The 20,514-nt window shown below is 36.2% G+C and overlaps 1 protein-coding gene across 1 annotated transcript in view; it reads right to left on the bottom strand.

Annotated features, from left to right (window-relative positions):
* The window catches only part of TMEM131 (transmembrane protein 131), a 169,588-nt gene that overhangs the window by 63,253 nt on the left and 85,821 nt on the right, over positions 1-20,514 (bottom strand). The window contains exons 5-11 of the mRNA XM_075200119.1: positions 8,518-8,641; positions 6,285-6,401; positions 6,071-6,193; positions 4,161-4,241; positions 3,595-3,745; positions 3,462-3,518; positions 2,921-2,982 (exon numbers count right to left, since the gene is read on the bottom strand). Coding sequence (XP_075056220.1) covers positions 2,921-2,982; positions 3,462-3,518; positions 3,595-3,745; positions 4,161-4,241; positions 6,071-6,193; positions 6,285-6,401; positions 8,518-8,641 — 715 coding nt within the window. The remainder of the gene's footprint in view (positions 1-2,920; positions 2,983-3,461; positions 3,519-3,594; positions 3,746-4,160; positions 4,242-6,070; positions 6,194-6,284; positions 6,402-8,517; positions 8,642-20,514) is intronic.

Consider the following 20,514-nt stretch of genomic DNA (forward strand, 5'->3'; position numbering starts at 1 on the left):
ACTGTAAGGCAGAAGTGTTAACCACTAAGCCACCATGGTGCCCGATTATGATCTATTCACTTGTTAGTCAAAGTAAAACACACCTGGATACAAGGATCCCCCTATAAACTATTTTGCTTGTTTGTTTGTTTCAAATTGAAACTTGAGCATTATAAGAATAATGTATCCCTACTATAATATAGTAAGAAATTACAAGTCATCCTCCAGTTCAGGGACATGTATAGAAGACTGTGGTTTTGGGCTTTCATATGGTAATGGAAATCCTTGTTGGCTTCTTTAATACTTATATTTTACAGTAGTTGGTTCATTATATTGTTCTGCATTATATATAGGGAAACACTGTCCATTATAACCATATACATACATATATGAATAAATTTACAGTAAAAAGATAAAGCATGAAGTGCATAAATAGCAGTCGCTGAGGGGTTGGGGCAGCGCTGTATACCGTATTTATTAAACAGATCAGAAAATTGTAAACATCACAGGGCGAGTTGTATATTCATAAATTTGAAAGACAAATAAATGTAACAATAGATGCTGGTCAGATTGATTTATTCCATATGTGCCGCGATCAGGTTGCTAAGCTTTCACCAACAACAGAAAACTATTTTATTATAAACTGCTCATAGGTTAATGAGGTTAAGGTACTGTAATCCTAAAATAAGTAAGATACATTTAATGTTTCCTAGTGTATCTGGCCTAATAAGTGCACTTCAAACAGCAGCTATAAGCAAGTATGTGTGAAGAACATTGAGGTGTTGAAGAATGGCTGAAAGCACCATTCAATCTGTTTACATTAATAACAAATGATTATACAAAGCTTGAAAAGAGGTATGAAACAAGGAGAACTGGGCACACCTGAGGCAGGAATTGTAGCTGGGGCTCTCACAAACCAAGAGGCCCAGTGTCATGATTTTAGTCTAATCAGGATAATATGGAAATATGTTAATATTCTCTGGATCTATCCTAATATAGGAATTGACATTGTGATTTTCTGGAAACTATTTTCAATATCTGTATGCAAGGGGTAAATGTATCGTAATGAAGGAAACAGCCCTTACCCTGAATATTTATTCATATGCCCCGATATCACAAGAGCAAGCAACCCTTTGTATTGCCCTGTAAAAAGCTTCAGAATTTCTAAAATATACATGGGCCAATCTACGTTCATTATATAATCCATATTGGAAACATAATACATCAAATTAATCCATAATTCATGTTTGAAGAAGTTTCTGAATAAATTTATAACTGCTAAAAGTAAAAGAATTTGTGTCAATGATCTACAAAGGGTCCATAAGTAACCTAGAAAAGAAATGTACCTACTCAAGTGGTCAATAAAATGTAATCATGTATGTATATGCACAGAAAATCATTAAGGAAGAAGTCCATTTACGTGGCGTATTCTGCGTTTTTTCCCACTCTATGCACGTGCAAAACCATGAATTGCACCAAAGAACGGAATTTATGTTCCCATGTAAATGACACGGCCATCTAGGGGCAAGGACAAAATGGGTCTGGGGGAGGGGCGGTCAAAAGTAATAGGAACGTACAGTAAGGGTGTGCCTAGGGAGAGCCCGATTCATGCTTTGGTCATCTCTACGTGTTTTTCAGTTGTATCATTTTCACCAGCTACATGACAGGTTTAAGTGCATTCTGAATGGACTTTAGATAGCACATGTGTATTGTTTGTACCCTGCAGTGTGCAGTGTCTGTCCAAATACAGCATGTGTCATATGCAGAGCATACCTACACCCGTATTCAACAAGAGACGCTTCTTCAGATCTGCTTGTAGTTGAAATACGGACATGTGGATGCCCAAATTACTTACTTTAAAAAAACAAAAAAAAAAAACCACACATTACATTCATTACTTCTCTCAGTGATTTTACAAGGTAGTGTTGAGAAAGGAATAAAGTTTAAAAAGTAAATTGAATGCTTTAAAAAAATATATATATATATAAAAAAAATAAATAAATGTGTGTATATGTGTGTGAAATCCAGTCTCCTGCTAAAAATCATCCACATTCTAGCCTTCCCCTGCCAGCAGATTTTGTGAAAAAGTATGCAAGTTGAGCTTTTCAGTTTGTGTTTTTTTTTTTTAAAGAAGCAGTTACGCATTTGCTTTTCTGCATGTCAGTTTGTTATCACCATTTTTAGTCAATAAGCATTCTGACTCATATTAAAACACGTTTAATAACATTTGCATGTCAGATAGTCTTGGTATTTATATTCAGGGAATTGTTTTGCAGTGACTGATTAGATTAGATTGTGACTGCACTTTCACATAAGTCAGGGAGTTACTGTAGGCTTATTTGTATAGTAAATGCAGTAATTTTTAGACAGACCATGTGTGGTTTTGTTTTTCGATTAACCCTTTGAAACACACATTAGGCATGCTCAGGTGGCTCCTTTACAGACATCCGCTATGCTCTATTATTCAACAAAAGGAAACAAGATGGCTACAATTACAGTGTAAAAAAATTACAAAATATTGAGAATTAAGCTAGGGTCAGTAGTATAGAATAATAATAGTATTTACTAGTATCCAATATTTCACAAGGGCACGATTCCCCCCAAAAAAGTGTATATTATAAAGCTATACTTGGTCTTTCAGAATTGTTTTCAATATGCATGGAAAACCTTTGTTGAAAAAGTAGTTATTTTATAATCACATATTGTATTCATTTTCTTTTACATTTTTATTATTGCTATTGCATTCAGTAATATGTATTTCTTCTTTAATGTACAGTTTGATTTTTTTTGCCTTGAAACATCTCAGATATTCAATGAAGTAAAAAAACAAAAAACCCATGCAAATTGCCACTTAAACAAAAATAACAAAAACAAATAGAAATGTAGATAACTGCATGTTTCAAACAATTATAATTGAAAAAATAGAAATAATCCTACTTACAGTTATTGGAACATCTTTCATTCCTGAATTTAGTAAGTGGAGATTTAAAACTTTGGGAACATCTGGAACACAAGAGAAATAAATTTGTGAAGACAAAAATGTCTCAGCATAATGTAATAAATAGAAAGATAAATAATAAGAACATAATTTTACCAATATATTTGGCCAATAGAAACCATGTTGTGATTCAAAAATACAAGAAGTGAGAGGTAGAGAAAGAATGATTTAAAATTATGTGTGTATAAGTAGAGTGGTTTTCAAACATGTTAAAACAATGACTTGTTATGAGGGAAAACCTTAAAAAAAAATTATATAAAAAATAAAAATTACATTTTATTTATTAACATTGCATTCAAATGCAAAAATATATTTTAACCACAGCAACCCAGCAGCAATTAGCTTTGATCTGTCAAATGCAAGTTAGATGATAATGGCTGCTTTGTTAAACTTTACAATATGAGTCTAAATTTAATGACTATAAATTAGCCTTTTGGTGTTTTCTGACATTCAAAAATTATTTACTGAATCGATCGAATTTTACCTTGTGTTCGTAATGTACCAAAATCTAGCATTTCTATTGATGAATAAATGCCAGGAGCTGAAAAGGAAACATAAAACTGTTATCACTTTAAAGACATGTTGAAAATGTGTAATGTAGTCTAGAGGAAACAAACCTGTGGTGACTTCCACTTCTACGGGAAGGATAATGAACTCCGTGCTGTCTGAAGCATTGGTTTTAATTCTAATGAAAGCGGTATGATTGTCTGCCTCCCGTGAAGAGAAGCTTGCACGCATTACACCTTTTGTTTCATATGGTGGAATTTCCTAAAATTAATAAAAACACTAATAAAATTGCTAATGAATTAAACACAAACCTCAGAACAATGTATTCTTTTAAACATAACCTCTACACCAGAATTATGCTCCACCAGTATGATATTTTGAAAACAGTATCATTAAGTACTTCCATAAATAGTGTTCCAAATTAGTTAAATAAGCTAAACAAGATCAAAAATAACAAATTATTCGTCTCTGTGGAGCTAAATTGGCAACATAGCACAAACTCCCCCCTAAAAATTAAACAGAAATGAACAGCGCTGGAAAGAAATATCTGGTAACATGTCAGCTTGTGAGATGTGATCTGCATATGTAGGGAAGAGACACACTGTTTGAACTCCGTGGTAATTTTGCGTTGGCTCTGGGATAATATCTTGTATTCTGGATAAACGGTAATGCTTACCCATAATTTCTTAGTGCCTCCTTGCTGGCCTGTTGGAAGCTCTAAGTGTAGATCTCCCCCACTGGAATACATTTCTACTACCTGGAAAAATGTATACAAAAAGAAAGTTAGAGCTGAGCTGGAACAGTTTTGCAGGTCATCATAAAGTTTAGTAATGTAATCATTTCAGAATTATTACAACACAGAAGAAAGCAGAAGTGTAAAGCTGACCACAACACTCAAACCTTCTGGTAAACACAGAAGAGTATAATGTCATGCACTGGTGAGCATTTATCAAAAAATAATAAACTTTTGACTCCAAAACATGTATGAGCATATGTGTGCGTGGGCCTTGTTGTCTTGAGATGAAAGATCAGTAAACGATCATGCCTCATTTCGATACATAGTCAGATCTTTCCAGTTAGCATCCAGATCTATGTCTGATATGACCACACACAACATCTGTGTGTATGACCAAGTCTTAAAGATCTGCCCATTCAGTGTTCAAGCCGGATCATAGTGTACTGGGAGATACTGTTGTCAACCAGGACAGGTAGTAAATTCAGTTGTACATCAAATGTTGATCGAGATCTGCAATATAGGCAGCCACATACTGAAATTTGATGCCAAATATATGGGGGGTGGAGGGTAAAGGACCTAGTAGGCTGGCAAAATGTAGTGTGTATGGGCACCTTTACAATAAAATGTGTGTTTCATGTACGATTCAATTGTTACTGCACAAATTATCTGACTAGAGAATATCTGGATATTCAAAGTCTCAGTATATGTAGAGTTTACCTGTATGTTAACACACTTATTTCCTGTACGGGAAAAAATGCAGGTATACACGTGTAAGGGTGGTGAGGGGAGGGGGGGTTGCTGTAAAGTGAACATCTGCCATCCCTAAAGGTTACCTAGACAATTATACAATGCATGAGTATGTGTACATTGTTTCACTAGCACTATAGAATAATTCAAACTAGCAGTGAAATAGCTGAAAATTACTCTAACAGTATGGTAGGATAACATAAATACCTATAAAGGGATACATGGTAAACCCTAATTAGCATCTCAAATATATATATGGCCCTGAAATATCTCGTTATACAAGATGTGTCTAATTATACATAATAAAACTAAGTGATGGGATTATGTGTACTAACATTTTACAAGAGTACGGCAGACAGACAACACTTTTCTAAAGTATACACATAAAACTCAGACATAAGGCAAGTATGAAGTATTTATCGTATGTCACTATGTAGCAAGCAGTTACCTGTAATGGTTCACTGTGGGGATTGTGGATATTTGCAATAGTATGGATAAGAGCTGACAACTGTGCTTTTTGTTTGTATACATATATAGCATTTATATTGCCATGCAGCTGGTGCCCTGGGTACAGTATGGTATTAACAGAGGGCTAAATTATTTCTGTTCTATTTTGTTTCCAAATATTGCCTAAAAGGGTTTTGACAGCTGACCATCCAACCTTGTAAAGGCTATTTGAGTGTGGTTTATATATCAGCCTTTTGTTGCATGTCCCTTGCCATTATGAGGAAATGTGACTTTGAGCAAAACCTTTAAGATTGCGGCCAAACTATGAATACCTCAATCTTTAATTTTGTTAGACACATACAGTTTTCCAATAGTAAGGATAAGCGTTGACAACTGTGCTTTTTGCTAAAATACATACCAACGAAAATGGTCATTCACCCATAAATTTAAAACGTACAATTATAAAAGATGTGTATTTGTACATCTTAAAAATAAGTGAAGGGTTTACATGTACTAACATTTTACAAGACTACGGCTGACACAGACATGACACATTTCTAAAGTACACACTAGAAATATAATTTCATAAGATAAGACATAATATAGAAATTAAGTATGAAGTATTTAATGTATGTCTTTATTTAGCAGGCACTTACCTGTAAAGGTTCACTGTGGGGGTTGTGGATATTTATTAAAGGTGAAAAACTGCTATTTACAGGAACTCGTGCCCCAATGAATGGGCGCAATCGATAAGGGTTGGGAATTCCAACTCCAAAAACCTGCAATACATATTATATTTTATTTGTGCTTATACATATTTATGAAACTAAAAACATTATCTTTTAGCATATACAAAATGTGATAACTTACCTGATAGGTAAATACCCCATGATTTGAGGTGTTAATAAATAAAGTATTCTCCACGTTTCCCACTACTCTTGCGAGAAACACCACATCAAACGATGTGTTCCCACCCGGGAGAATTTTCTGGAAAACAAATATACACGGAGGGAAAAATTAATGAACACAATTGCAAAAAAAACAAAAAACACAACTAAATGAAAAACACTGATACAGCACAGCTTGGAAGTTCAATTGCCATATTGGTAGTAGATTGGAAGGAAAAGAAGAATAATTTGGAGTTAATAATTGGAACACAATTCTGGCCACACCACCGCCATGGGGGCATACAAATTTTCTAACTGCAAATAGGACATGATAAAAGTTTCATGAATTCTGATTTGACCTTGTTAATCATCTGCCAGATATTTATAAAAAGGATTTCAAAGCAGAGTGTGATCAAGTGGCACATAAGAACTGACCCTGACCACAACACTGCAAAGAGTTAAAATATTGTTACAAAAGACACAAAGTTTATTATGAGATGCTTAACAGCATTTAGCTTGCTTAAAGTTCAGTACTTAATGATGGGCCACAATCAGCTGATTTGCCACTGTCCCATAAACTAATAGAGCAATAAAAATACCAGCTGATAACCACTACTAGGGTCATCTTATTAAGCGAAGAAAGGAAAATACCTAAAAAGCATACACTTACAGAAGAAATGGTTAGCAAGCTATGTAGGTTTTTTTCTTATACAGTTAAGCTCACAAAATCTTTGCTAATGGTGACGTGTTTTATTGGAACAATTAATAGTAACAAAAATATAATGTATCTACTGTGATCCTACATGCTAATTAAAAATCAATATATGGGAAGGGGTTATTGCTTAGGCATAACTACTATATTGTACAAACAATGTAACAGTGTAGTGAAACAGGCACTTCAAATTGCTCCATGGTGACACAACTGTAGTAAGTGGGGAACGATCTTCCCCCATCACAAAGTGAGTAAGCTCTTAAGATGCTGCAAGGAAGATTTTCTAAACGCAATCATTCCCATGTGGCTGTGTGACACCATTGTTGTTTTGAAACGTATCTACAGCAGCAATAGTAGTATGGGAAAATTAACCTAAAAGCTATTTAGGAACAATGTAGAGCACCATCCCGCTGTGCGATGTCATTTATACAGTCCTTAGCCTCAGATTCCTTCCCAGATTTTTATCTAATTCCTGACACCCATGTTCAACAACATTTGATTACTTATTTACATGTGTACACTGCCACAGTGTCAGAGAGTGCGCACGCTGCCACAGTGTCAGAGAGTGCGCACGCTGCCACAGTGTCAGAGAGTGCGCACGCTGCCACAGTGTCAGAGAGTGCGCACGCTGCCACAGTGTCAGAGAGTGCGCACGCTGCCACAGTGTCAAGAGAGTGCGCACGCTGCCACAGTGTCAAGAGAGTGCGCACGCTGCCACAGTGTCAGAGAGTGCGCACGCTGCCACAGTGTCAGAGAGTGCGCACGCTGCCACAGTGTCAGAGAGTGCGCACGCTGCCACAGTGTCAGAGAGTGCGCACGCTGCCACAGTGTCAGAGAGTGCGCACGCTGCCACAGTGTCAGAGAGTGCGCACGCTGCCACAGTGTCAGAGAGTGCGCACGCTGCCACAGTGTCAGAGAGTGCGCACGCTGCCACAGTGTCAGAGAGTGCGCACGCTGCCACAGTGTCAGAGAGTGCGCACGCTGCCACAGTGTCAGAGAGTGCGCACGCTGCAAACCACACTGTGGGCCAACTACAGTTTCCAGGTTCCTACCATTCATCAGCCACATTATGTTTTTTTTTTTTATCTATCCTGAAAGTGGTACCACTTGGTTTTGGACCAAAAGCATATTAAACGGCATCATAATCAATGCTTAGCATACACTCAGTTACAGGTGGGTAGGTTGTTTCAGAGGACAGAAACCACATTGAAATCAAACTATGGGCTTTCTCCTATTTTGCGAAAGGATATAGGATACTGTTGACCAATTGAAAATGCAACATGTTGTTGGATTAAGTTCAAGTGGAAAAGGCAGAGCAGTTTACGGACAATGGCCATAGGAGATAAGCTTAAATTCAGCTAGTTGTTAATTCCTTGTCACTTCACATTGTTCGGGAGAGCATATAGCACATTAGACTTCGTTCTTCTAATTCAAATATAATTTGGCAAAGAAACATAATGAACAGCCACAACATGTGCATGTGGTTTAAAAGTAAACTACTTACCCTATTTTGAAAAAAAGATGCATGAAAATGCGATGTTGTTGCTGATATTGATACTAAAGTAATAGTTTCCTCTGAACTAGGATTGTGTAAGTAAACTTTTTCCATTTTTGGCATTCCTACAGGCCTGCAATATGATGAAAAAAGATAACAGGTGTTAATAAACTGGGAGTACAGAGGCCCAAGCACAAGGTCTAAACAAGACATTAACAATGTAGCCTAAGAATGGTATTTTGGTTTGGCTTCTCACATTTCAAGTCATCATAGTAATATATTCATTGTTATCAGTAGAGAAAAATAGCTTAAGGAGTCTACCCACATTTTATGCTTGTGGGACTAGTAACACTTCAGTTGTGAAAACAATATACAATTGCTGCATTCCTTCTCTCCACAACTATGTCCAGCTTTGCAGAACTTAGCCTTTGTAACAGAAGGACAGCTTGAATGTAAACAAACTTTCCATAAAAATAAACTACAAGAGCAACAGTAGCTTTTTAAATACCATTGTGTATATCATGTATCAGAGGGGCATATTCAATTGTTGGCGGTTTCCGCAGCGGAAAAAGTATTACCGTTATTACGGTAATACCAAGCCGGATTTCAGCTCGCAGCTCCCTGAGCAGCGAGCTGAAATCCAGCGTGAAAAGTACCGTAATAACAGTATTTACACGCACTATTACCGTTACCGTAATGACGGTAATAGTGTGCGGGGCTTGTTACTTTAGGCTGTAACGCCAACAATTGAATATGCCTCTATGAAAAAAAGTTCACAAAAACCATGTGCTTTATCAAGTGTACCTAAGCTGTAGGTTTTCCTAGCATAAGGATTTGTGTAAAATTGTTGTGACTTTGCTAGCTATATATGTTACAAATGAAAAAAGTTAGTGAGAGCTAAAAAATTACCTAATAAAGATTTCTAGGGTTGCATTTATTATCAGTTCTGGTAATGGCATGCGTGTGATGTGGTCTGTCCACACAGACTGCTTGCACAGTGAGATAAAACACTGATTTAATGATCATGTACTTGGTTCACAATTGATGAAGGAGGTAATCACTGATTCTGATAATTGCTAAAATTTTCGGTCTGCTTATTCCATGCTGAATAGTTGATTTACTAACTAACAGCAAGATCTCAACATGTTTTACTCACTACTTTAGTTAGCGCCGGTGGTGGACAAAGTAATATATAACTCTGCACCCAGCTGGAACTTTTAAAAGGAGATAGCCAAATGTGTATCCATTAACCTCAAAAGAAATGACTCCCAACAATACATTGGAGGCCCATTGGCTACCTGGCTCCATATGTTTGTTGCCAGCACAAGCTGTTAAATTACCTGTGATGGTTGTGACATACTGCAATTCTGTGCCATGTATACTGCCCATCTCTACAGGACTTTTCAGTAAAAGAAAGTATGTGCTATCCCCTACTTCACAGCTATTTAATGCATTATTTAAATCTCTTTAATAATAGCAGAATCAGCATTAGGTAAAGGTAGCATTAAAAACAAATAAAATCTGCACAATACTCATCATGTCAGTGACATATATTACTGCAGTTATTTGAATAATATGAGGGCAGATGTCATATGAAGGATACATATTAGAAAACACAGTGGTTTAACTTACACCACACACACATGTAGTGTGTATGTGCTATAGGGTTTTTCATTTGTCTATGAGAAGTTACTAAACCTCTTTCTGCTATACTGTCGTCTATTTCTATATTGTAAAACAGTGTACCAAACAGCAGCGATGGTAGCATGAAAACAAATTCCCCATAACACAGCATGTGCTTCAGTTCACTTGGTATGCCAAAGTGTCACAGACACAACTGAAGCAACCCCCCAGCAACCCCCCAAAAAAAGTCAACCAGATAAAACTTTTTTAATCCATTTATTTTAAAAAGACACATTGCAAGAGAACATGCTTGGCAGCTTATTCTTGAGACTCAAACTACTACTAGTGTACACAATTGCAGGCAAGTACTGAAAGAAAACATCAGTAATGGCTATTCGGCCACTAATAGACAACTAAAATCAGTAATGGTTTCCAAGGACTAATGCAGGATAAATAAATCGGTAGCTTTTCCATAAATTCACTTTTCAGATTTTGAAAATAAAATTTAATAAGTAAAATCTTGTGAAATTCCTTGGAGCCTTTCATAAATTAGTCCCTGGGTATGAGTATACAGGTAATATGATTCCAATCTATTTTTACCTTGCCACACCTTAGTAACACAACAATTCCTTGAGAGGTGACTCAGATCTATTTATAAAAATTAGTTGAAGGCTTAACACAAAACTGTAAACTTGTTAAATAAAATACATAAATAAAAAGTGTTGGATAAAATAATGTATAAATTGGGCAAAATGATTTACAAGGCTTGTAATTAATCATTTTACCCCCCTTCCCTCGGCAAAAAAAGGCTGTTTGATCACAACAAAAGTAGTGGTGTTTAATGAGCAGCAAATAAGAATATGCTTTACCACCAAAAAACACTATAAATAGTAAATAAAAAGATATTACTCTTTGTACATAGGCTTAAATGTTACGTATTTATACAAATTATCAGTGTTGATCTTAAGTTACTTATTTAAAAATCAATTGAAAATACTGTAAGAGGAAAGGACAAATAAATATAGAATTATAAGGGGGAATTCAATTGGCAGCATTACTCGTGAAAGTAACGCTCTATTACCATTGCTACGGTAATAGTGCGCACCATTACCGATAGTACCGATAATTTTAACACAGATTCTGCTTGCGGCTCTCAGAGCTGTGTGCAAAAATGAGCATTGAAATTACCATACCAACGATAATAATGTGCACTATAACCGTGGCAATGCTAATAGAGCGCGGCCTGCGTTACTCCAATTCAATTCCCCCATAGAATGTGTAATAACAAAATAATAATAAAAAAAAAGCAAATCTGGAACAACATTTAAAGCAGCATACACAATATTTTAAAATAGTTAAGGCAACTCTAAGCATGCAGTCATAACTTAAATGTTCTCCTACAAATCGTCTCCTTTTCAAAGACACTCTGGAGGGGAGATCAGTATGGCTGCCGGTCATACACACATACAGGTTCAATTAGCATGTTATGTGAAGGCAGAGGAGAATAATTTTAAATTGCATAGTGCAGACAGAGTTCCGGGGAGAGTTCCAAAGCATCTCTGATTAGTACACCATGTGCCATATAAATTGTGGTTGCCATGTAGTTACATGACCGTACATAGATATAGATATATATATATAAAGATTTATATATCTATCTATATCTATCTAAAGGTAATCCCTAATTTTTCATGATATTTTGGCTTTATGAAAAGAAAAAGATATCACATTTGAAGGGTTGGTAACAGGAGATACCAATATTCTTAAGCTCGAAGGATAGTCTCACCAGGTGGCTTTAAATCTACTGATGGTAAACAAACCTTCAGGGCATTCAGTGCTCATGACAATAGGTTGAATGACGAAGTGTTCGAAAAATTACTGAATGTCATTTTCACACTCATAAAATGTAATACCTGCACCAGAACACATTTTAAAGCCCACTCCCAAACATTATAGAATATGTTACGATCTGAGAAACAAAAAGAAAAAAAAAACGAATTCTGGAGGCACACTGAGGTTATCCTTATTTATTAAACACCAAACATTTTATTGTATTATAACTTACAAATTAAATGTTAATAATGATATGCCACCCATCTACTTTTAATTCATAGCAAAATATTAAAAACAGTGAAAAGTGTGCTATTATTGATTAGGGTATTAAACATAGATTTAAAATAGTTGGCAAGTCTTAAAAGAAATCTCTAACAAATCTAATATTTTTTCTTCGGCCAATAAAAACCATTAATGCTGAATAATGCAGAATCTTGTTTATTTCAACAATTTACTATTCATTTTTCCAGAGTATAGGCTAGGTACACACTACAAAAATTTCTCCCAACAAAGTCCAGATCAGCATGCTGATTCATATGTACACACTATACACATTTTACAAGATTTAACTTCAGATCTTCATCTGTCATAGCCATCTACTGAAAAGATCATGACACTGTAAGCTCTATGGAGGAGATCTGCCTACACTGCAGTTCGTCAGTGCATATACACTTCAGAATTGGAACGACAGTTTAGTTTCATCAATTATAGAGATTTTTAGTCCGGCTATAAAATCAAATGAAACGATGTGCTTTGGTATGATAAAACATTAGACTTGATCTAGGATGATTAATTGTTAAAACCACTCTTACTAACCCCTCTTGTATGTTCTCCCGTGTTTACGTGGTAGCTTAATTGGCTGCTAACAAATCGGTGTGTGTGTGTTAGGGAATTTAGATTAAGCCCCAATGGGACAGGGACTAAATGTGAGTGCTCTGTGCAGCGCGGCAGAATTAGTGGCGCTACTTTGTTGGAATCAAATTGTATCCAATATGCTCTTTCAGTTGTCACGTTGTCATTTAGAGAAGTATTGTAATTGCACTGATCGCTAGATGCTCTTCACTCATTAGTTGTTCTTTTTTATATATAAACGCCATTAAGACATTTATTTGATTTGATTACTTATCAATTTGTTTTTATCCAACATGATCTCGGCACACAAGTTTTTGTTTGCTTATATGAATTTTCATGCATGTGTGTATTAAAAGAAAAATGGAAATGTCCAATTAGAATATAGGCAAAACACATCATAAAAAACAAACCAGCTTCAAATTTTCTCTGAACACAAAACTGCAGTGGATAAAATGCATGATTGTAGCAAACCAGGACAGCTGCTGAAAGTTATTTTACCCCATCAGTGACTGAAGTTTAAAGTCCTACAGTCAACAAAATAAAATGTCAAATCAAGGTACAAGTAAATCTACAAAATTAAAACTCTTGTTAAAACTCCATGTAAGTGGATGCTAATACAAAAAGGTACAAATGGGTAAGTTATGGTGTCATATCAGTTCTACAATCTCTGCTTTTGTTGATATTGTTCACCCGTCAGGATGAGCACTTGAAAGGGGCAGTGCTCTGCTGCATATGCAAAAATAAACAAGAAAATAAAAAAATTGTTTGTATGGTCCTAGAAATGTTTAGTTTCAATTAACCATTTTTCAAAAGGGTGGATATTAAGGTCTCATACCTACTGGCGGTAAAATTGGGGTTACCAGTGTTTAACACTAGTACAACGCATGGAAATAGGTCAGTAAATGGAACTCATTGGGGTAGATTCAATTAGCCGCGTTGTTTGGCCTGAGCATTATTTCGGTTACTGTGGTAATTTCTCTGCTGATTTTTGCTTGCATCCTTGAAACTAAATATTCAGTCTCAGAATGAACAGACAAATTAAATCTACCTCCAGCGCTCTCTACATTTAACAGACGCAGTGACATGTTTCTACTCTCTCACTGGGCAGTCACGTGAGTGCATATACACTGCAGGATCGGAAGGCAGTTGGAACGAGATTTTTAAACAGACCGAGCAATCAAATGAAATGTCAATCGGTACTTTGGAACAAATGTCGTTCAACGAATAAGTAGACACACACTGGTGGGTAATAAGAGAAATACAAGTCTCTGCCTGCTCACAGTGGGTATCACACAGGGTAAGTAGTGTTCATACTTTATCCGACAGGGTTCAGTGCACAATGCCATTCATATATGGTTAACAATCAGGAAGTGGTTACATTTGCACATTTAATTTTACACTTAAAGATTAACTTTATTAGATACATAGTTTCTATTTCAAACTGTATTATAGAGTACACTGATAAAAACAAACAAACCGCACTTACTATGAGTGAAAAGTTGCACATAAAAGACAAGCAACAAGAACGAAGACTATTCCAATAATCTGTTACCACACCTACAGAGGTCTACGAGATTTCAGTGCTAAGCAAGGCACGCAAACAAGACATTTTCTGGTACAAACAGAAATTATTATTAAAGACAGTTCACTTACTGAAGCAACCAAAAGAAAGCATATTAAAATAATCTGAAACACAGTTACAGTTCTCTACTAGAGTGAAAATGAGACATTTAAGAGATATACATTTCAGGTTCTTTAAGTATATTTCTAAACATCTATAACTACAGCTACTGCAGTGTTCATTTCAAAGATAAAGAAGACAATTTTCTGTTACATATAGAATAAAGCATATTCCAATAAACTATAACACCCACAGGGGGTAAGTGCCAGCACTTATTTCAGTGCAAATCAGGTTTAATACAGACAATTTTTCTTAAAAAGAATAAAAATATTCAAAAATCAGTAACATCTACAATGGTTTTTCAGTGTAACATATGCTGTTTGTTGAACTCAGCAATGCTAAAATTACACTGTTTAATAGGCAGGACTGTGCGCAGATAAAGATTTACTTAAAGCTCCACTATCACCTAAGTGGCATAACAATTATAATGGCGCATGTGCTGTTGCCCATTGCAGCGAGTCACTGCCCTTCTGGATTTTGCAGCACAGTAGGATGTAGGTCAGGGGTAGGCAACCTGCGGCTCTCCAGGTGTTGTGAAACTACAAGACCCAGCATGCTTTGCCAGTAGATAACCAGCAGTTAGGTGGCAAGGCATGCTGGGATTTGTAGTTTCACAACACCTGGAGAGCCGCAGGTTGCCTACCCCTGATGTAGGTGGTAAAGCACCTACATCCTAAGGGACAGTGTTTCACTTTCCACACAAACAGAAAGAAAGTTTGTCAAAGTGGCTAAATGCTGCACTCCTATAAGATCATGGTCATGTGATAATCACAGTTGCATTGTGTTTGGGTTATTTTTGTTTGGTTCATAGTAAATAAAAAAAACCAAAAAGTATTGTGACCTACCATTCATTGCTTTCATTTATAGCCTCAGTGTTGGATATAAATGCAAAGTGCTGATTACAGGAGAGACCTATTATAGGAAGAGATGTGTGGAATATTTGGCACATAATAAGTGGAAACTTTAATACTTCAATGTAGCGTGTTACCACTACATATTATTGTTGCTAATAGACTATTTAACCATTTATTGCTGTCTGCAAATTAGGCAGTCTGAGTAAAGCTATCTGAGTGTAAGGAACAGGCTGGATACACACTACAGAAAAATCATTAACGATACTGCATTGGGAGAAATTTACTAAGAACTGAATATACCGATCAGCATGCCGATTCATGTGTACACACTTTGCACATTTTAAAAGATTTACCTTCAGATCTGTGCTCTTCATCCGCCATAACCATCGGTTGAAATGATCATGACTCTAAACTATATGGAGATCCTGGTCATTAGTGCATACACACTACAGAATTGACAAACATTGTTGCATCGTTTATAGAGATTTTTAGTCAATTTGATTTTATAAACAATAAGATGTGCTATGGAACAATAAAACATGATTGTGGGAGCGTACACACTAATGAAATATCGGACCTAATGGTCGTTTATCGTGTGATTGGCACGATAATTGGGTGAAAAACCTGTAGTGTGTACCCAGCCTTAGTCATATCACCAAGTGAACCCTATCTGCTGTGCACACCAATAAAAGCGTGAAAATCATCATAACAAATTTATGTAACCACTGGTCACAGGATACATTCCTACATTTACTACAGAATGCACAAAAATTATTACCATCAAGGCCAATTCCACCTTTTTTTTTTTTTCCTCTCAGGCAAACAAACTCAATCCAACCGGATCCCATAACATCTGCATGGTCAAGGGAGGCAGTCAACAGACATCAGTGGACTCTCCCTTGCACCTGCTGCTGTTTTATCTTTTTTGAACATACAGACCATGTGCTGACAAAAGGATGCCTCCATGAGTGCTTGCCTCATCTGCCAGCAAAAAGCATCAGATCTGGTGGGTTTCCGAAACATAAGTAAAAGTTTGTATTCACCTTTACCTTATTTATTACTTCTTGAATTTTCAGTTTTGGGTGGTGTCACTCTTTTATGGCCTTGCAGTGATCCATGACAGCAATCTCCATGAAATATGCGACCAAGACAACATGGTGGCCTAATGCAATCAAATGACTCATTTTATATAACTTCATAGTAATTAAACACATAATGAAGCTTCCGAATAACGAATAAGGAAGCTTCACTATCGGTTCAAATCTATTCAATAGTTTATGTATATTTCATGCAGCTTTCGTTTAATATTATACAATTTTGCAAGCCCTAAGCAATTCTTTTAAAGACCTTTATATGCCACAACCATGGAAATTCAACTCGTCAGTTTTTAAATAATTCTTATATAGCTATAAAAGTAGTAACTGAGCGTATGTTTACAATAACCTTAAAATGTCTAACCAGCTTAAAAGCGACTTCAAAGCTGAGTACATGCTTGGTGATTTAATCAATTTGTTAAATTAAGAAAAATTAAAGAGTTGGCACACACCGAACACCACGATCAGCCCGCGTGATTGTGTATTTACCCTTCAAGATTTAAGAACCCATATGGCAGACGACTGCAATCTGAAACCAGTGCTGTTTGGTAAATGGCACGGAAGGGGTGACGGATGTATATACCGATTCCCTATGGAAATTATTTCTACACAGCAAAGATAGGAAAGATGCACTCTATGGGCCTGAGTCAGTGAGGAGAGCAAAGCAAAAAAAAAAAAAAACAGCTAGTCTGATCATGGACAAACCATGTTACAATGCAAGGGCTGCAAATTAGTTTATTATTTTGCACATAAGTTAAATACTAGCTGTTTTTTTCATGTAGCATACAAATGCTTGATATATTTTTACACTATTAAAGTTGCCAGCTTTTAAAAAATGTTTATGTAGCTGTAAACTAGGAAATGAGTATATGGCTAAAATAAATTGAAGCATTTAAAAAATAAAAAAAATCAGTACTTTAAAAAGGGGCATATTCAATTAGTCACGTTACTTGCAAAAGTGACGTGATGTTAAAAGTATTACCGTTATTACGGTAATTCTAACCTGGATTTCAGCTCACAGCTCCCCGAGCTGCGTGCTGGAAGCCGGCATTAAAGGTACGGTAATAACGGTAATTACGCGCACTATTACCGTAATAGTGTGCAAGCCGCATTACTTTTAACAGTAACTCGGCCAATTGAATATGCCCCTAAAAGTGACTTCACAGAGCTAACCATGCGCTTGCGATTTTCAATTTATTCAGTTAAGAATAATTAGTGAGTGGGCTTTCACAGTCCAATGATCAGGCTGATTGAATTTTATCTTTGCTACAGGTGGGGGGGGGGGGACACAATCTTCTATGGTTAACATCTCTGCATAGTAAAGGTAGGACAGATGTACTGTATTGTGCGTATTCAGGCCTGGTACGTTCTCTATTTAACAGAGCATTCAGGCATCCCAATAAATGACCAACATATTAAGATGCACACCACACAGTCATCTAATGAACATTTGTCCCTATGGAAACCTTGAAACATATAAAATGAATAGAAATTAGATATAAACCACAGACACAGTGGTCAGCATTGCTGCTTTACAACCCTGGCACCATGTGTTAGACTCCTACCATGCACACACTATATGGAGTTTGTATGTTCTCTCCGTATGGGATTCCTGCAGGCACAGCAGAGAGTGTGTGTGTGTGTGTGTGTGTGTGTGTGTGTTAGGGAATATTTAGACTAAGCTCCAATGGGGCAGAAACAGATGTGATTGATTCAAAATTCTCTGAAAAGCTCTATATAATACAGTGGCGCTATACAAACAAATAATAATGATCTGAAATACACTGGATTACAGAACGTGCGTAGTGTTATGCCACCCGGGGTCCAATTTTCATATTTCATTCAAAACAGCTTAACATCTTAGTGTGTGTTGACTCTCAATTGACTCCTGCCCAATCACAGTCAGATAGAGAGCAATCAGATTTTAAATATACAGGCAGTACTATTTTGTTAGTAGGCGACCATATTTGTGTGTCTAGTTATCCAACAATACCTGGGTCCCTTGTAACTTTAATGCCATCTAAGCCTCCTTAATATTTTTTAAAAGATACATGTTTGACAGTTAAATTAATTTTGGCATCAACTAAAAAATAAAATGTTTGCCTATAGAAAGTGCATTTTAAAATTAACTTGAATATTCAGATTGGTATTAAAAATAATTAAAATTCAAAACAACCATAATAGGAAGGATGTAGACAAGCACACACTATGATATGCTTGTATGAACAGAAAACTTGTTTTTGTAAAAATAATAACGGTATTTGACCACATTTCCCCTTGGAGAATACTGAGTGCATACAACTCATTCAGTGAATATTTCTCCTACAACTCTGTGTAGTTACAATGAATTTAATTAATACAGAATGGGAAATAAAATTAAATTCAACCCTGAAAACATTTGGGTGAAAGTGATCCGTAAATATTCTGCTTTGGCATGCACGTAAACCTATACATTTTAAATCTGCTTTAATGCCTTTTAGAAGAATGAAAAATAAAGCCAAGCAAGAAAAAAAAATCCATAATGCAGTTCTCACTTTTCTTTGTCAATTGCAACAAGCTGAATTTCCCATACACATCTGTACAGTGTGTCATAAGCAATGTACAGGATGCCAAGCAACAACAGAAGTATTACTGGGCCCTTATTTGGATGAAACTCATGTATAATAAAGTAGTGCTCTCCTCTCCAAATCCCTATTCATCTTCTAACCCACTGTATTTGTGGCCATGGGGGGGGGGGGGGATTCAATTGCCCACGTTACTTGAAAAGGTAACGCGGCTTGCGCACTATTACCGTTATTACAGCAATAGTGCGCTTAACTACCGTTATTATGGTAGTTTTAACACAGGCTTTTTGCTCGCAGCTCCCTCAGAAAGCCGGGTTAATATGGTCGTAATAACGATAATAGTTTTTACGCGCCGGTACTGCAGGGGGAATTAAATTGTGTCTTCTCTCATGGTTGCTATTACTGTGTAATTTTAAATGCATACTTGTATCTGATATGTGTAAAATGTTGGCAGAACTCAGTGATGTTTAAAAATTTGAGTAGGTTTAGGACATAGACTATTGTAGTTTTGTTTTTTTTTGTTTGTTTTTTTTACAATATTTGTAGAGTTAGTATCTTAAGATGGTTACACACTGGCACTGTGTTAAATGCCAATGACAATGTATATGAAAAATGAATGCATTTGAAGTAAGGTGGTAATGACACTTGCACACGTGGTAAGCAGCGGATGGGGGAAATGAAGGACATTATCACAAATAAATGGGGCATACAACATCCAAAGAATGCAAATGTTAGTGGGTATTGGATCAGTAGGTTGCATTCTCATACTGGTTTACATGCTTTTTGTAATTTAAAAAAATAATAATTATTGTGATGTCAGTGATTCACTGCCCTTCTAGATACAACATCTACAAAACATAATGATAAATTACCTGGTATGACACATACAGATACAAACAAATTAAAAAAAAAGTCAGAGGGAGCTTCAAAATTGGAGGAAGAAAGGGGAACAAAACAAGAGAGTGATAAAGATATGGTAAACTTCTGGTCACAAATGCTGTGATACATGTGACCCATTTTGGAGTTTTCAACCAAACGGACCCTGAACCGAAGCAATTAAGACAACAAACAGTTACATTGGTCCCAAATAGTGGCTGCAGGTTAGGTCACTTGTACAGTTCACATGGTAACTTCTATAAATAAAAAAGGGGGATGTGTCTCTCAATTATGTTTTTGAAGTGCTGTAAATTAAGGGAATCTAGCTGCAAGGAAACCACATACGACATAGGGCATATTCAATTGACGGCGGGATCGCCGAAAATCCCGCGCTCAAAAAATATTACCGTTATTACGCAATGTCATTAACGATTTTACCAACGACAAAGTCCTGATCAGCATGCTGATTCATGTGTACACATTAAACAAATTTTACAAGAATTACCTTCGGATATGTGCACTAGATCTGTCATAACCATCGGTTAAAAAGATTGTGACTCTAATCTCTATTGTAGATCTGTCTACACTGCTGGTCGTGAGAGCATACACACACTTCAGAATTGGAACAA

This window comes from Mixophyes fleayi, chromosome 2 (assembly GCF_038048845.1).
Source record: "Mixophyes fleayi isolate aMixFle1 chromosome 2, aMixFle1.hap1, whole genome shotgun sequence".
Classification (NCBI taxonomy): domain Eukaryota; kingdom Metazoa; phylum Chordata; class Amphibia; order Anura; family Limnodynastidae; genus Mixophyes; species Mixophyes fleayi.